The following is a 16,742-nucleotide window of genomic DNA, read 5'->3' as shown; positions in this document are numbered from 1 at the left end:
AAACATTTTTCCAGTTTGCCTTAGACAATAAAAATCCATAAAGTTGAAAAAGGACATTAAATACAGATTTCTACAGGAAAATGTCACTGATGAAGATGTTACTGGCCTGGAAAAAGAAGGTTAGATTAGCACATCTCTATTTTAAGAAGAAAACGTTGCAAGAGCATTTACAGAAGAAGAAATATAATGCACTGTATCCAAACAAAAAAAGTCATTAGCATTATACCTTACAAGAAAAACATTATTAAAAATATTTAAGTATTAAGCATTAACAGTTAATTAATATACACATATTATCTCCAAAATGTTTATGTAAAATCTTCCATTATACTCTGTTCATGTAATTTTATCAAGAACTACTTCAATGGAGGCAAGGAGATGTGGTTGTCTGGTAAGTCTCAAGTAGCAATGAATCTACTAGTCTTCTTTTCAAGCCTGCCCTCTTTTCACATCCTCTGTGTGTCAGAGAGATAGGGATTTTGCATTCTCACATGAATTCTCCAAATTTTGCTCCTCTCACACCTGCAGGAACAGCCCTTTTCTGCTATCTGGTAGCATCTGCACTTAACAAGAAATGGAACAATTTGCCTTAAAAGTGAAGGAGAGGCCCAGATATTTAATTTCTCTTTCATGGGAATCCACTGCTCCATCAGGCTTGCACATATCTAGTTTTCCTATGTTTTAAATACCCATGCAAACCTTCCTGTAGCATTTCCTTGCACCTCTTCCTCCCAAGTCACCTTTCCTGTGTTAGGGAAGTATGTATGTGTTTACTTTTTTTCCTGCCTTTAAGTTCAGAGAGATGGTTCTCTTACTTCCTCAAGCAGAAAGATTCTTCCATTTTTTCTCCCATCTCAGTGCAGCTGACACCTGATGGTCAACACAGGATCTATTCAAGAAAGCACTTCAGGCAGTACAACAGAATACTTTAGGACAGCAATACATGCCCAGGCTCCATTTCAAGAAAAAAAAAATCCCCTCTGACAGTTTCAGAGAGCCTACAACTTGGATGTCTCTGCTTCTAGGACATCCCCAGTGGCTGCACAGGATTAGAAGGATGCTGTCTCTCAGCTGATTTATGCCAGTTTTGAGCTGAAGCCTTTTTTTCTTTTTTTTGTTTAGAGAGGCTAGCTTACCAAAGAAGGGAAATGTGGACCTATGCAGGTGCAGCTCCCTCTCAAAGTCTAAGACAGCTGTCAGGTTACCAAAAACCAATCTAATGATGCTTTTATTTTTTAAAATCTGTACTATTTGTTCTTCCCTCCCTTCTCCAAACCTGTATTTGTGGCTCTTCCCTTCTGTCTGTTTCCTGACTCTCAACCCTCAACCTCAGTATTCCAATACCTTTTAAAGTTGTCTCTGCATAGACTTTAGTACTCACACTTGTAAGTACTTGCATTTCACAGGTTAGTCACTCTCAGTAATAATCTCCTAGAAGCAGAGGTGCTTATTCTCCTCAATATTTGGATAAATCTGTGAATTTTCAGTATTGATGAAATCACAGATCACAATTCCAGAGAAGCAACCAGTTCTTCTTCTGGTCTACTAAAATGAATACAAGATGACTTATCTCTGTTTGCCAAGGGCTCTGAGTTAATCAGAGACAACATCTAGCAATCCATGGTATCTACTTCACAGATGCCAAGGTATTAACCATACTGTGGTCATTCAGATCTAGCACAGCCTAAACAACCTCATAGTGAAGGTATTAATTGAATCCAACTTCAGTTCATCAATTCCAGAGAACTTGCTGGAGCAATACTCATCTTCAGTGAACACAGAATAACAACTTCAGCTCTGCTACAAAAAGTTTGGAAACTTCAGTCACAAAAACCTAGTAAAAGACACTGATGAGGTATGAGTATTGCAGAAATGACAAATTTTCCATTAGTAACTTTTCCTTCATCTGTATGCTGGAAAGAGTGACCAAGAATTCTCTATTTGGCTCTTCCAGAGTTTACATGTATTGATAAGAAGTTATAGAATCAACAACTATTTATTTTCAACAGCCAGGATGGAAAGAAAACAAAAGGTCTAAACAAAGAAGAAGAAGGCTGGAACTTTAAACAAAAATGTATGTTCCACAATTTCACATATATGGAGTAAGAAGAATTAGGCCAGCTACTAAGAGAATGACTAGAAATAGGAACAAGAATTCTTTAACTGGATTGTGTGAGATAATTCCTCCTGCAGCTGAGATCCTTTTTGTTCAGTGCTCCAGCAAGTTGATAAAGTCTGTTCCTGATATTGACAATCTAAAGTGAATAGACAGTCTGTCATTCATTATGCCAGGAATCTGGAATCTCAGTCTTCCACCCTTCCCTCCAACAGCCCAAGAGGCCAAGAACATGAACCAAAAGCAGGCTACAGTCATGCTGGGCATGCTGTTCACTCACAAGAGCCTATTATTGTCCAGCCTAAAGCATGTATCAGAATATAAGATACTGATGCAATTCTCAGCTTGAAAATTAAGGTGATTTTGAGTGTTTCTCCATGAAGTTAAAGCAGTAATGTTTCTTACATACGGCCTGATAGTTTTCTTTCTCTGATGTATCAGACCTACTATTAAGTGCATCTTCCAGAACAGCCAAAGTATCTAGCTTGTGCTGGGAAAAAATAACACTAAAAAGATCAACAGATCTTTTTTAAAAAATAATTACTAATTTTCATTTAAGCCCCTTGTTTGATCATTTCTCATTGAGGAAGTTTTTGCAGTCCACTACTTCTTAATTGCATAGTTTTACCATACTTCCTCCTTCAATTAAAGCTACTCTAGGCCTAGACACTTGTTCTGTGCTTAAGAAATAAAAAACATTCACTGCAACAAAATTTCTCTTTTTTTTTTGCCCAGGCTACAGAAAATACAGGAGCAGCAAACTATAGATGTGGTCCAAATTTCAAAAACCATCGTTTTTGAGAGTCCACCAGAAATCTGAGAGCTGAGGTGTGTAATTCTAGAGTTGGGAGGGAAGTAGACTTAAGAAGATGACGGTAGTATGTCTCTCCACTAAAAAATCTAACCTTTTCTCTTCCAGGAATACAAGTCAACTAACTCAATCTTTGTGGATGAAGTTTCTGCATCAAAAGGATATGCTAGCACACGCTAGAGAAGATCTCATAAGCAGAGATTTCTCAATCAACCTGTTACATTCCATCTTGAAGTACACCAAAATAGCATGATTTTTTTTCATTTTGTAATGCCTTCAGTATGTACAGATATAGAAGACTTCTGTTCTTCAATGAGAAACATATATTTTAACTGCTGAGTTCTCTCTACCATATCCTTTCTGCCCTGTCACTTTTTAAACTTCCACACAACTGGTGGAGAATTCTTCATTTATTGTCAGCTTCTCATTCTGAGTGATTTTCCTAAGTTTGATGGAGCACTAGATTTCCAAGAAAGAGAAAAATAATATTATATTCCTTACCTGAATTTTGTCTTCTCTGAACAGGGATCTGCTGCTCTGTCAGGACCCACCCTGTGCTGGTTGCATTCAGCAACTCTTTTTGTATTCTGGCTTCATGGGGTTGGTCAAAGTCTTTCTCATCAGAGGTTTTCTGGTTGGAGAGAGAAAGAATTGCAAATGTACTCTGCCTAGTTTTTTTTTTCTTGTGCCTCTATTCCAGCAGAGTGACTCAGAGTTTAGATCTGTTTATTTTCCTTGAAATTTTACAGCTTTACACCTGTCAGTAGGGTCTGGAGAGACGTCTGTGGTTCCACCTACGCACCAGGCGAGAGTGCTCCTGAACAGGCTTCTCAGCCTTGGTGGAGATGGGGAAAACCAGCAGTTTTTTTCTAATTCGATGGAGCAGGGGATTTCCATTCAGAGAAGACAAAACTAATGAAGAAAACTGATTTTTCAATGAACCCTGATTTTAAACTGCAGCAGTTTCAGTACCATGCAGGTTTTTTTTTTCTATCTTGCCTTAGAGATCCTAGAAAACTCTTCCTGTCTGAGGGGTTTTCTATAGCTCTCAGCACTCCTAATATCTACTATTCTGAGAGTTTCACAGAGAGATGTGTAATGAATTCTGGGGTTAACAGGAAAGTTGTATGTTAAAAAAGATTACTTATATGGCTGATAAGTTTCAAGGCTGTAACTCAGCTGCTTAAGAGGATCTGAATGCTCTTGCTGTCAGAGAAAAGGAAAAGCAAAAAATATTTTTATTTGAAAGACCACCATGCTTGTCCACTCTAGAAATAAGCCTTTGAGGGAAACAACAACAACAACAAAAAAAATCAGTGTTTGAAAGACTGGCAATGGTTGAAGGAACAAAATCTGCTGTTCCAAGCCTGAAAAATAAAAGCAGAACGTACAGATATGCTACCTTTTTACAATATTCACTACTTCCTGGAAAAGAGTTCTTTCATCAGTAGCGTAACTGACTTCTAGTCCTGTAACTCCAGATCTTGTAAGCAAGGGGGCTTGGTCTCTGCTCCCTAGAAAATAAAAGTAAAAAAACTTGTTACAATTTAGAATGAATTTCATTAATTCAGGCAACAATACTTCTTTAGAATACAACATACAATGGAAAAGACATAAGGAAGACAACTTATTTTTATCTTTAATAATTATCACAATTAATTCCATGGACTTATTTTGTTCCTCTTGGGTGGAATAATTTTTTCTTTTCACTTTGTAAAATTCTGCTATAACGGTAATCTTGCATAGATTCTCAGATAGAAACAAACTTGATTCAAGAGAAATTTCACTATTTTACATGCACAAAAGTCCAGCTACTAGAAAATTACTTTTAATAAGAAATATTAAATGACTATATGACAGCTCACACACTGCTTTTATGCAAAATGTAATTTTAATTGCTATCTTAGAGTAGTCCTTTGCAAAATGCCTTACAGAATGAAAATGCTATATAACAGTATAGTTCTTTTTTTCAGCACACTGCTAAGTTACTGACAAAAATGGAAAAACATGAGCAACTGCTCACTTAGTGCACATTAAGAATGTCCGCATTGATAATGTCTCAGTAATATCTAAATTTGTATGCATGCAGGAACCCAGCACTTGCTTTTCATATTAAAAAAAACCAACTTCTTTAAATGAATAATGCACAACACATACTCTATTTTCTCTCTACAACAGATAGTATGATCTCTGTTTCGATGACGTTGTACATTTTAGGAACTGGAGTTTTTAAAAGGCATTCTACTTTGACACATTCTTAAGGTCTTAAGAATTAAGAAAAGTGTGCTTTCAGAAATAAATGCTAAAGCAAGTACTGTGACTTACAAAGCAATAATAACATAAAAGGGGAAAAAAAAAGATGTATTTCAATGTCAAGTCACTCCACAGGGAACTCAAAAAGTTCTAACCAAGAAAGTATTGACAGCACACATCAATTAAAGCAACAAATGTCACAATAACATTTAAACACATCATTTTATTTTACTAACAAAACCAGATCAGAACCTTTGTTTTTTCAAAGTATCATTGGACCTTTTACAGAAAGCTTTTTCTTGGTAAACTATCAGTGGCACACGCCTAGGGAGCCATAGTGGCTATACTGTGAAAAAAATCTCACTTAGTAAGGTAACGGAAATAAATTTTTTAAAGATAGTAACAAGCATATAATACCAGAATAAAATCCACTGAGAATAATAAAAACTTAGCTTAACAAGATATAATATCTACAATACTTTGTAAAATAAACTGGTAAAAGAAGAAGCTGTTGCCTTATTGCTAAATTTATTTTTGGTAGGTTTTTGTCCATGCTTAAAATTTTAGACAGTATTTTGTGGTTTGATACACATTTACAATGCCAAAGAAACCCTGAAAGTAAGAGGACTACTTTGGGGATGTTTTTTGGTTTGAGGTTTTTTTTTGGTTGGTTTTTTTTTTTTTTTTACTAGCCTAAACCAGTGGTACTCAACCTTTAACAGCTGGAGAGCCACTTCTTAATAAAATGGAGTTGTAGAGCACCATAAAAATCAAGTATCAACAGTGTGATTTTTTTTTTCCCATCATGACACTTCAATGTGTGATGATGCTGCCTTAATGCCACCACACATTGATACATCACGACATGACACATCAGCATCCTCTCTCCCAGCAGCATTCTGTCTTCAGTCCCTTCTGGCTGCTAGGAAGGAGTGGGGTGGAGGGGTGGAAGGGGCAAAAGGGCAAGTTTTTCCCCATTCTGCCCCACAGCTGCTGGGTGGGAGGTGATCTCTACTCTTACCTGTGGGGGGATCCCAGCAGCTCCTTTTCTTTCCCCCTATGGGAGGGGGAACTTCAGCGACTCCCACACTGCTGGTCCATTTGCTCAGTGCTCCCCGCGCTGCCTGATAGAGTGGAGCGCCGATCAGATGCCTACATTGCGAGAGCCGCCTGTAGGGCCATGAAGAGCCACATCCGGCTCTAGAGCCACAGGTTGAGTATCACTGGTCTAAACAAAGCCAAAAAGGTACAATAGAATAAGGGCCCCTGTTTAGATCCTAAAAGGATCAGATAAAACCACAAAAATAACCCTTAAGTAAAATATAAAACATACTGTCTTGCTTTTAACATTTTCTACTTGTAGCTATCCAGCAACTTGAGTAGGAAACTAAAGGCAGGTTTTCCTCTTTACACTTTTAGAACACTGCAGGAGCTTGTCCACAAGTACACAAACATGGATACTTGCACACGCAAATGTTATTTGTGGTTTACAGCCCATGCAATAGTTCTTTGTAAGATATAAGCAGGAAAACTCCATATTTAATACGGCCATTCAACAAGACAAAATTAAATGAGATACATAGTAATATAGATACTCTATTACATTTTGCTTGCTGCTGTTTGATTACTAAGAAATAGCATTTCTGTAAAATATATTAAGAAAAAAAGAAATAGGAACCTTGGCTTGAGAGTGTCCTGCCTCTATCAATCACTATAGCACCAGTGATTTCTTTTTTATCAGTATTTGGCAGCGCTGAGTCTGATGAGATGCAATAGAATAAAGCACAGATCGGATCAAACTCTGGGTCTGGTTCCAAATCTCGTCTTGTTCGAGCATGTAACTCCATACTGATGAGGGTAAGGTGCTGGACCTAGCAACAAACAAAGACAGTATGTTAGCTTGTTCTGAAGGTTTCTCAAAAAAAAATTAAGAGAAGACTATTAGCGCAAATGAGGACAGTGCAGACATTTATTTGGTGGTATTACATTGTAACTACAAGGTTCTACCTGAAAATTAACAGAAGTGATTAAACATGCAACTTTGGATTTTACTTTTTTGCAAATAGCACCATCTTAGGAAAAACAAAGATTAATCATTAAACAGTTTCATACTCAGTTATGAAAATTCAATATGTGTTTCTGAGTACTGTATTCTTCTACCAAAAGCAGAAAATAAGATGAAAACCAGATAATGTTCAACTTAAACAATTGTAAAATTCCTGTAGTGTTTTCAAACAGCTTTGTATATTGAGCTGAATCACATTTCTGAACTGGTCACCAACAAAGACTTAACTCGTGGTCTTTCTTCTCCCTTCCTTCCCTCACCCAGGACAAGCATGAAGACTAAGTCTTACACAAAGGTAGGGAGAATACCTATCTCTCCCTTCAGTTGCATTAATGAACTTCCACATCATATTGCCAGAGCTTTTTGCAGAATGGTTTACATTAAGAAAATGCTAATCCCTATATACTGTCAAGATTTGACTCTGCAGTAAAGACGGTATTATTTAATATGGTTTCAACACTATGTTGCTATTCTGTTGTCTTGCGTAATATTGCTCATAACGTGGATTAATGGAGAGGCTGGAGAGATTATGAGGAAAAAAAATAGAAGTATTTCTGTGTATGTAGGATGCCCTGGGGCCAGCCTTATTTCCTCTAGATTTGCATGCTAAATCACTACAAACATCACTGAGTGAAATTTTACTATCAATTCCCCCAAGATCACTGGTTTCTTGTGGCTTTTCCCATGTCCTTTACTCTGTGCTACCTCCCTATCAACTTATAAATTGGCCAACACCTAATTCCAGCTGTGGAGTCTGTCTAGAAGCACATACACACAGCCTGCTTGCCCCATCAGCAACCAACACAGCAGTACTGTATTTACATTGCTTCCCTTTTGCCAGCACTTTGGTTTCTCTTCCCACACCAAACACTCACCTACATTAAATATATAGAGACCTTCTTTGAGATAGGCACCCTTTTGTTAAATGTAGTAGAAACTGCCCAAGAGGTTCAGAAGGAAACAAGCAGAAATACCAGGAGGGCCTTACTGATAAGGCTGCCAGATGCCTTATTTCTTATGGGAACAATCCATAAAAATCATGGTCAACTAGTTTTTTAAGTAATGTTTTTATGCAAAACTTACTATTTCTTCCTTCTGATTTTTCCCTTATTTTTATTTTTAAAGACAGGTTTACTATCCTCTCAACCAAAATACTGCCAAGTCTAGTTCAATTCTCAGTTAGAGGCATTGGACATCAAGCTGAAACCGGTAGATAAACTACTTATAAGCTGCAGACATCACACACTGATTAATTTTTAAGTCACGTAGGGATCCAGGAGAAAAAGATTTTTATTTCTGCTAGTATAAAATAGGCCTGATAGATTATAATTTTATAAGATGACATGTAACAGTAAAGTTACCTCATGTAAAGATTTTGCTTCCTGCAGGTTTTCCACACTGACTTTAAAACCGTAAGTATTATTTAAAGATGGTCCTTCAATCTGGGAAGTCTCTTTCTTTGGAGCACCGAGGGCAGCAAATTGATTCTTATCAGGCATGGGAAGAAAAAAGCACAGGATAGTGAGAAAACAGAGGTTGCTAAACACACATATAATACTAAACAATATGCAATATAAGGTACAGATTTATCAGTGAAAACACAAATGCTACTCTGCAAATTACTAAACGTCCCCTACCTTTCACTATTTCCTCATTTCATTTTTGAACAAGCCAACAAAAGTTGTATCTTTCTGCCTTTCAGGAATAATTTTAATTCATAGCAAAGCAAGAGGCAGTTTGAAGTATTTAAAAAACCTCCCAAACAACCAAAACCTCCCAGAACCCTACCAAAAAAAAAAAACCCCAGTCCCACATACACTGGCTTTCTTGAAGGTCTAAGGATATGGAAACCAGCAATTCTCTATTCTCTCTTGAGCAACAATTTGTCAAAAACCCCTGTTTCAGTCATCACTTTTTAAGGCACTGAATTAAAGGTACATTAAAAACCTCCTTTAAACAGGTGAACACCAGTATACCGAGAAGAAAATCCTACTGGGTCACTCCAGTAATGCACCTAGCCCACCATTCTGTTCCAACATGGAGAGCAGAAACACTGTTTAAGTAAAACAAGTCCAACCTCTTTCTCCTCTGTTGGCACACCACAAACTGCCCTCCTTGTTTTCAGAAAATGCTTAGAACATTGTCTGAAAACTAATACACATAGAGAAGCATAAATATACACAGGTCTAGGTATATGTATATAAAAAATGGTAATCGCACTAGAACTTAAAAAGGATGCTGTAACTCAAAGAGCAAAACATCTTTACATGGTGTCTGTTTAGTGTTTCATTACTACCCTACAGCAGCACCCTCAATCTCCAACTTACACTCGCTTCCCCCAGATTAAACTCATAAATTTTTTCCTAACTTTGAGTGTGCTCTGATTCTACAGCAATTGTACCCTACCATTTTACATGTACTTTCAAGATCTTAACAGCAAAAGACAAAAACAACAAAGAGGAAAAAATGGAAATGTGTAGGTGCTGCATAATAAAAATACACCTGTACAGAAAATGTTCATTTACCTTCATTTGTGTGGTTAGAAGTACTCTTCGAAGACCATCAGTATTACTTCCCCTCTTGTGGCTCAGTTTCTGAGCTTTTGGTTCTGTAAATATATGAGTGAAAGACTACTTAGCCTCAATATTATTGCATGCAAGAAACAACAGAGGCATTTCATTAAAATTACAAACAGGTATTACATATATAAACAAATATAGCTTTATCCTAAATCCAAAGCACAACTACTACAATTTGGAATTTATGGACATTTAGGAACAAAAAATAATTTACAAAGCCTTGCATCATCATCATCATCTTGAACATTGCCATGTTATTCACACTCTACAGAATGTAGAGATTATTTTTGGAAAATTACAAGCTATACAGTCAACAAGATTAAAAAATCCCCCAAATAAGCAATACTTCTAAATGAAGCTTTTAACCAGCACTTCAGAGTTCAGAGAGACCATTTGGATGCAAATGGATGTCGTATTTCTAGGATTTTTCAATAATTCAAGTTACTTTTGACAATAATGCACAGAACTTCTCCTTTTAAAAAATAGTTTTAAATATTTTTTTGCAGAGATATATTTTTTTCTTATTATGTCAAAAGAAATATATTCAAATTTTTGTGTGGGTGCGTGTATTATTAGAATCACTTAATGGATTTACCTGCAGATAAAGGAGTAAAACCAAGAACTTCAGGTATCCCATCTTGGTTTTTTCTGTGCACAATGGGTGTACTATGTAGACAAACAGATTCAGAATTTCCAGGATCTTCATTAACCGGAAATGGGGATGTGTCAAAAGATGTCCTTATGTCCTCTTGGGTGCATGGAGAATTTTGTGCACTTCCAGCATCATTTTCTTCCAGAGAAGACAAAATAATATCCTGATTTTTCCACTCTGCGTCTTCTAAACTGGACTGTTTTGGATCTGGAGATGCTACCTGCTGCCAAGGAGGAAGCACGGGAGAATCTGGTGAACTGTAACTGACATAATAATCTTCCTCCTCCTCTTCCTCCTCCTTATCATGTTCTAGAGCTGAAGTAGGGTGTGTCTTGCTTTCACATGAAGTTTTATTAGAGTCTATGTCATTTCTAGTATTTACATTAGTTCCTATAGTGCTTATAGACTTATCACAGGTTTCCTTGGTTTGCATTTTTGTATTTTCTGCCACAGAGGCAGGAGAATTCTTTGTAGGCACAATAGGTCTTTCATCTTCCAGTCTAGACAAATTCAAATCTTTAGCTACTTTTATTACTTCTATAGACTTCTCTTCAGACAATACTGCAGAGCCAAAATTCTCATCTGCCTTTGCCAGCTCAGCAGAATGATTCTTAGGCAATTTCTTGAAATGTTCATACTCTTCTTTGGCATGAAGCCATATCTGAACTTGCTGTTGGCTTGGAGCACACTTGCATGGCATTATGACTATTTTTTTGTCTTCACTAGTTTTATGGCTATTACTTTCTCTTTTATTAACAGCAGAGTGACCATAATGAGGAGGAGATCCTGGTCTAGGACCTTCTGTCATTGCTGAAAATGCAGTCTTCCAGAGCCGTAGACCTTCTAACGAGAAGTCCCCCTCAAACTCGAGGAGGTCATTTGGAAGTCTGGTTTCCACTGTGAGAAGCCGCCCTCCAATCTCCCTGTGAAGGAAAGTAGTTTGAATTACTGTTTTACTCTAAACCACACTGAGGCAGTCTTCCAGATGATAGAAAAGCAGAGTACTACTAACCGGCTTTCTCACTATGCAATTCCCATGGGCAATATTTTTATTTTACAAACCATGAAGGCACATTCCCACTTACTACAACAAAATATGCAATAAAAAAACTCAAAGTGTTCATGAAAGAAAATGGGTATTCGGTCTGGAAGCACAGTAATTTTCAACTTCAAATGGATGTATATCAGATGGGATCTTTCATGTATCAGTGCCACATAACTGATAGCCTTAGCACAAAATTGTTTACAGGAATAAATTAAATATAATATATTCACGATTGCATGTAGACAGAAATGCATTTAACACAGTACCTTGGCTTTTCTGGAGCATCTGAAGGATTGCTGCAAAATGGTTCCTGATAAACTGTTTCTGCGAGATCATGATCCAGCAAAGTTGCCATGATTTCTTCACGACTAGGTGGGGACATGAGAGGCTTAAGAATGTGAGCAGTACGAGGTGTAAAGCTTCCATTCTTTGATTGTGAAGGGGAACTGGTTGATCTTGGTGAACTATCTGGAGTTGGAGTTAATGCTTCATTGTTCCTTGAAACATGTAATTCTAAATCCTCAGAAGCTGCATCTATAAGTTCACCATCAGGCGATGACAATAAGGATGTAAAAGAGGTATTAACTGAATCAAGTGGTTGACAGGGCTCAAAAGTGGTTTCTTTTCTAATGTGGCTTTGAATCCAGTCTGAGCAGGTTGGCTGAGAAAGATTAAGAAATCTCTCTTTATTTACTGTATTTCTATTCAATTTGAATTTTTCATTTAAACAGACTTCAGTCTCTTGGGTACAAGAGGTATCAATGAAACTAGATCTAGAAGCTGAAGAATGAATGGTTTTTCTCCATTGACTATGGCAGTGGTTCTCACTATTATCTAGTGAGGTCTTCTCAAAAAGATCAGGGCTCAGGGAACCAGACCGCATCCATTTATTTGTGCTTGAAGAATGTTGCTTTTCTTCTTCAGATTTTTGGTCATTATGACATAGAAAGTCACTTTCTGTTGTTTGTCCAGAACCAAGATCCTGAACTGCATCACTCAAGAATTTCTGGGGCAAATTTTGATCTGCTGGGACAAACTGGCTTGCAGAATAAAAACTGCAAAATCCACTTTGCCCTATAGTATTAATATCAAAGTTGTAATTGTGGTCTGGAGATAAGCTGTCTTCAAGTGAGTAACAGCTTTCAAAACCAGGGTCTGAAAAAAAAATAGGGCTGTCATCAGATACAGAATGATCAATGCGACTAGTAATTGGCTGGCTCGAAGACTCCATTTTTGGAAGTTTTGCTGTTTTTTCTTTAGGTTTTGTGCTCCTGGGAGCACGAGATTTTCTTGATGATGTGACTGATCGTGACCTTTTGATGGCTTTATTCTGTTCTAGAGGGCATGGTATGCCCTTGCTCAGCTGTGGTTTGTCCAGTAATGGTTCCTGTGCAATACTGGTATTCTGAGCTTTCTGCTGTCTCTTCTGGAGCAACTCTTTCAAAACAGCCAGACCAGACTGTCCTTCACCAAATGCTGATGGGGCCACTATATTCCTGTTTTTATACTGGGAGATGGGTTTTGATTGCACAGTTGCTTCTGACAGAGGCCTTTGTTTTGTGGTTTCTGGTTTAAAATGTGACATATCCAAAATAAATCCTCTCTGGTTTTGATCACAACTTAACTGTTTCACTGGACTTTTCAAAGATGTTACAAAACAGTTTTTAGGCAACTGAAGTGGGCCAGGGTTTTCCTCAGATGGCTTAAGAATAGAACAAGGATCAGAAGGCTTGGATGCCTCTGGTAAACAAAAAATCTGCTGTTGATTATTGTCTTTACAATGCAAATAGTTAGTGGCATGTAATTGATCCATCTTTACTGTGTCCAGAGAGTCACGAGTTTCATTTAATTTCCCAGCTGTTGGCAAATATCTGATTTGCAAATTTTTTATCTCTTCTGCTTTTGGAGAAGTCTTATCTTTTGAGATATGAGCATTCTGTGTTATGTGAGTTGAGTGATTAGATGGATCAAATATGTTTTGAATGAGAGCAGGATCCTTCATTCTAAATATAGCACTCTGAGTCCTAGACCTTTGAGAGCTCATTTTTGGTACTTCCCTTCCAGATGCCACGGAAGCAGATGTGAAAGATGAATGAGGGTCTTCCCGTGGAGCAGGCAAACACTGTGCATCTACAGGCTTATCAATTTCCATCAGTGAGTGAAAACAGGCTGATGAATTACCTTGTGCATCAGCTGCAGGGAGCTGTGCTGATGACAGATATCCAGCTGAATAGCCAGGAAGAGGACTGTCTTTGAGGTTGTGAAGTGGCTGAGAGCAGACAGAGTTGTAAGAAATCTCATGAGGATCTTGATGTTTCAGCACAAACTTGACCTCTGCAGTAGAGCGACCATTTCCTTTTTCATCTTGAAATACAACGCGTTTTCTTGAGGACACTTTTTCAACTGTTTTTTGTTTTGTTCTAGGTTTCTTCTTTCCTTCATCTGGTGTTTTATCAGCCTGATTAATCTTTTTCTTTTTCTTGGTAGATACAGTGGGGCTAGCAAATTTCTTTTTACATTTCTTAACCTGAGTTTTTGCTCGACTACTTTTTCCTACACTAGTGTTAACAGTCTTGCTGTTGTAGATATTGGGGGCCCTACTAAATAAAGCTTCTCTGTCCAGGTTGGTCAAAATTTCTTCTGCTTTTGGATCAGTGGGAGACCAGCAGCGAGGTGGAGATGTGTTTACTGGGCTTGTGCTTCTCTCAGAAAGAAAACCTAACTTAGACATAACATCACTATAGTTACAGTCACAGTCTTCCGCTTCAGCACTGTAGGAGGGTGAAGGAGGAGAAAGAATTGTATGAGTCCTTTTTCTGAAAGATAAAGTTCTTTTAATATTTGTACTACCTGTTTTTTGTGGTTTTCCAGCTTTTTTCTTGGTTGACTTATGTTTTGTTTTCCTTTTGTGACTTTTCTTTGGTGTTAGTGGATAAATAGGATATTTGGTTGCAGGAGAGTCAGGAACTTTTGGCCAAAAGTCCTTTAAAGGTGCAAGCTTTTTATATAAATTCATCTTTTCCTCTGTGAGTACTACTCTTTCCTCACTAGAATCTACTTTCCCCAATTTAACAAGCATATTTTTTCTCCCTCTAAATCTATTGATGATAATATATTTAATAATAACAGGTGGCAATTTTTTAGAAAGTTTTCTACGCTTTCGAGACTTCTGAGACCCATCCAAACTTTCAACACTTTCTATTGGTTGAGGTAGATTAATTTTTGAGTTGTGTGCGACAAAGCTCGATTCACCGTCTTCAGTCTCATAATTTACCTTCCGTTTCGTTCGGAGCGTGTATTTATTCCCACACAGTCCAAATGACTGCTCAGTTTCAAGAGATCCATCTGCAAACGGGCAGTCAGTGTAATTAGCAGTACTTGTAGACATTTTGTTTTCAAAAGCCTCAAGAGGAACTTGAACTAAGTCACTAGGTAAAGCACTATCCTTATCAGGAACGTTACTACAAGCATTACCTTGTGTATAGCAGCCTTCCTTCACTGATGCAACATCATTTACACTTGCAGGCTCCTGACGATTGATAAAACTGTGCTTCTTTTTATTCAGTTTAAACCTGGACTGTTTGTTGCCCTGCTGTAATTTATATGTCACGGGAGCTAACTTCTGTGGTCGACTGAGACAATTAGAAAGAACAACACTAGGAAAGAACATATAATGTGCTGCTTGTTGACTGAGGCTTGGCTTTTCCGCCTTGTGCTCCTGAAATTCTTCATACCTAATTTTAAGCTTATTAAGGCCACCTTCATCAGTGTTATTTTCAAGTGAATGTACCACAGTTCGACTGCCTCCTGAACAAGATACCAATTCACAATTTTCTGTAGCTGTTGCTGGAAAAAAACTATTTATACTTGCACTGCTGGATTTTTCATTTACTTCAGAGGACATTTTACCTTTGGAGTGGCTCATATCAGAAAAGTTATATAAGCTTTTGTTCAACATGTTGTCACCAATATGGCGGCCCACATGCATAAAAGAGACATCCTTTTCAGCCTTTCTAATGCTAATGTACTTCCTACTAGGTATTGGTCTGTTCACTGATGAAATATCATCTTCATAGTCAAAAATATTATTTCCACATGAAGGAACTGGGAGAGTATCTTTCTTGTTACTCTCTTTGTGAGAGTTTTCTGCATGGGTACTATTGCTGAATGGAGTAGGGTACTTTGCTGAGTAAGTGCTTTCTTTTGTAAGAGAATGGACTGAAAGTTCAGGTCTTGTTTCTGTGTTTGGCTGTGAGAGGTCTTCTACAAAATCTTCATTATTCAAAACATGGTTAGAAAGGGCACTTGTGTGTTTACACTGAAAAGTAATTTTAGCAGAAGATGGGGGTTCTAGTGTAGCAGCATCTTTGTGAAAGATTGAGGTCTTTACAGACATTTTGCTTGTTGCAATGACAGAGGAGTGAGTTCGAGAACTTTCATTATTCAAAGGATTGTCTGAAATGGAAGAAAAGCAATTTTATTCTAGTTTGCCCGTAAAAAAATAACCTAAGGCAGTAAAAATTTTAACAGCATTTTCCTGAAAGCCTTCCCATCCAAATAAGAAACAAAACTCATGTAAATCACATTACATTTATAATCATGACAACTAAAGACCCTGACTGCATGAGCTGCTTTATCAAAATCACATTGTCAGTACATTTGTCTATGACATTTTGTCAATTACACCTCAACGTCAGAGTTGCATACCATTGTCAAAGATTTCATACTGACTTTCTGAAAGAAGGCTTCACAATCACTTTCAGATGACTACATGAAAAGACTGATTTCTAGAAAAGGTTGTACCCTGCTTTGTCCCTGAGAAGTATGTATACTCATTGGCTCTGAAAAACAAAAAACTTATTTGAATGATCTTCCCTGTACAAAAAGGTCATTCCACAGAAAGCTAAAGTAGGGTATCTCATAACATGGCACGGGCTTTGTATGAACTGTGCTGTCCACTAAAAATAGGTAGTTTCCTGCACTTCTATAAAGCAGAGCAATACAGCACCCATCCTGGATTCATATCCATGTATTAATGTTCCCATATAATCTGGCAGGTGGTAACTTGCCCTATGCAGAGTCATGACACGGTATGTGTGAAGATTTTCATCTCTTTCAGTGATACTTTCACCACACTTATTGCAGGGTAAGTACGGACAGGGACATGGTAACAAATTAACAAGTGTGTGCTTGCTCATAAACTTGCAGAAGGAGTACTTTG

The 16,742-nt window shown here is 37.5% G+C and overlaps 1 protein-coding gene across 1 annotated transcript in view; it reads right to left on the bottom strand.

Annotated features, from left to right (window-relative positions):
• REV3L (REV3 like, DNA directed polymerase zeta catalytic subunit) overlaps positions 1-16,742 on the bottom strand; it is a gene marked incomplete at its 5' end in the record, with an annotated part of 71,205 nt that overhangs the window by 29,689 nt on the left and 24,774 nt on the right. Inside the window, 6 exons of the mRNA XM_015620910.2 lie at positions 4,330-4,441; positions 6,859-7,051; positions 8,607-8,732; positions 9,771-9,853; positions 10,420-11,399; positions 11,788-15,976. Of these exons, the coding sequence (XP_015476396.2) occupies positions 4,330-4,441; positions 6,859-7,051; positions 8,607-8,732; positions 9,771-9,853; positions 10,420-11,399; positions 11,788-15,976 (5,683 nt within the window). The remainder of the gene's footprint in view (positions 1-4,329; positions 4,442-6,858; positions 7,052-8,606; positions 8,733-9,770; positions 9,854-10,419; positions 11,400-11,787; positions 15,977-16,742) is intronic.

The sequence above is a fragment of the Parus major genome, chromosome 3 (genome assembly GCF_001522545.3).
Source record: "Parus major isolate Abel chromosome 3, Parus_major1.1, whole genome shotgun sequence".
In the NCBI taxonomy this organism is placed as follows: Eukaryota; Metazoa; Chordata; class Aves; order Passeriformes; family Paridae; genus Parus; species Parus major.
This window is presented reverse-complemented; position numbering and strand designations above follow the sequence as displayed.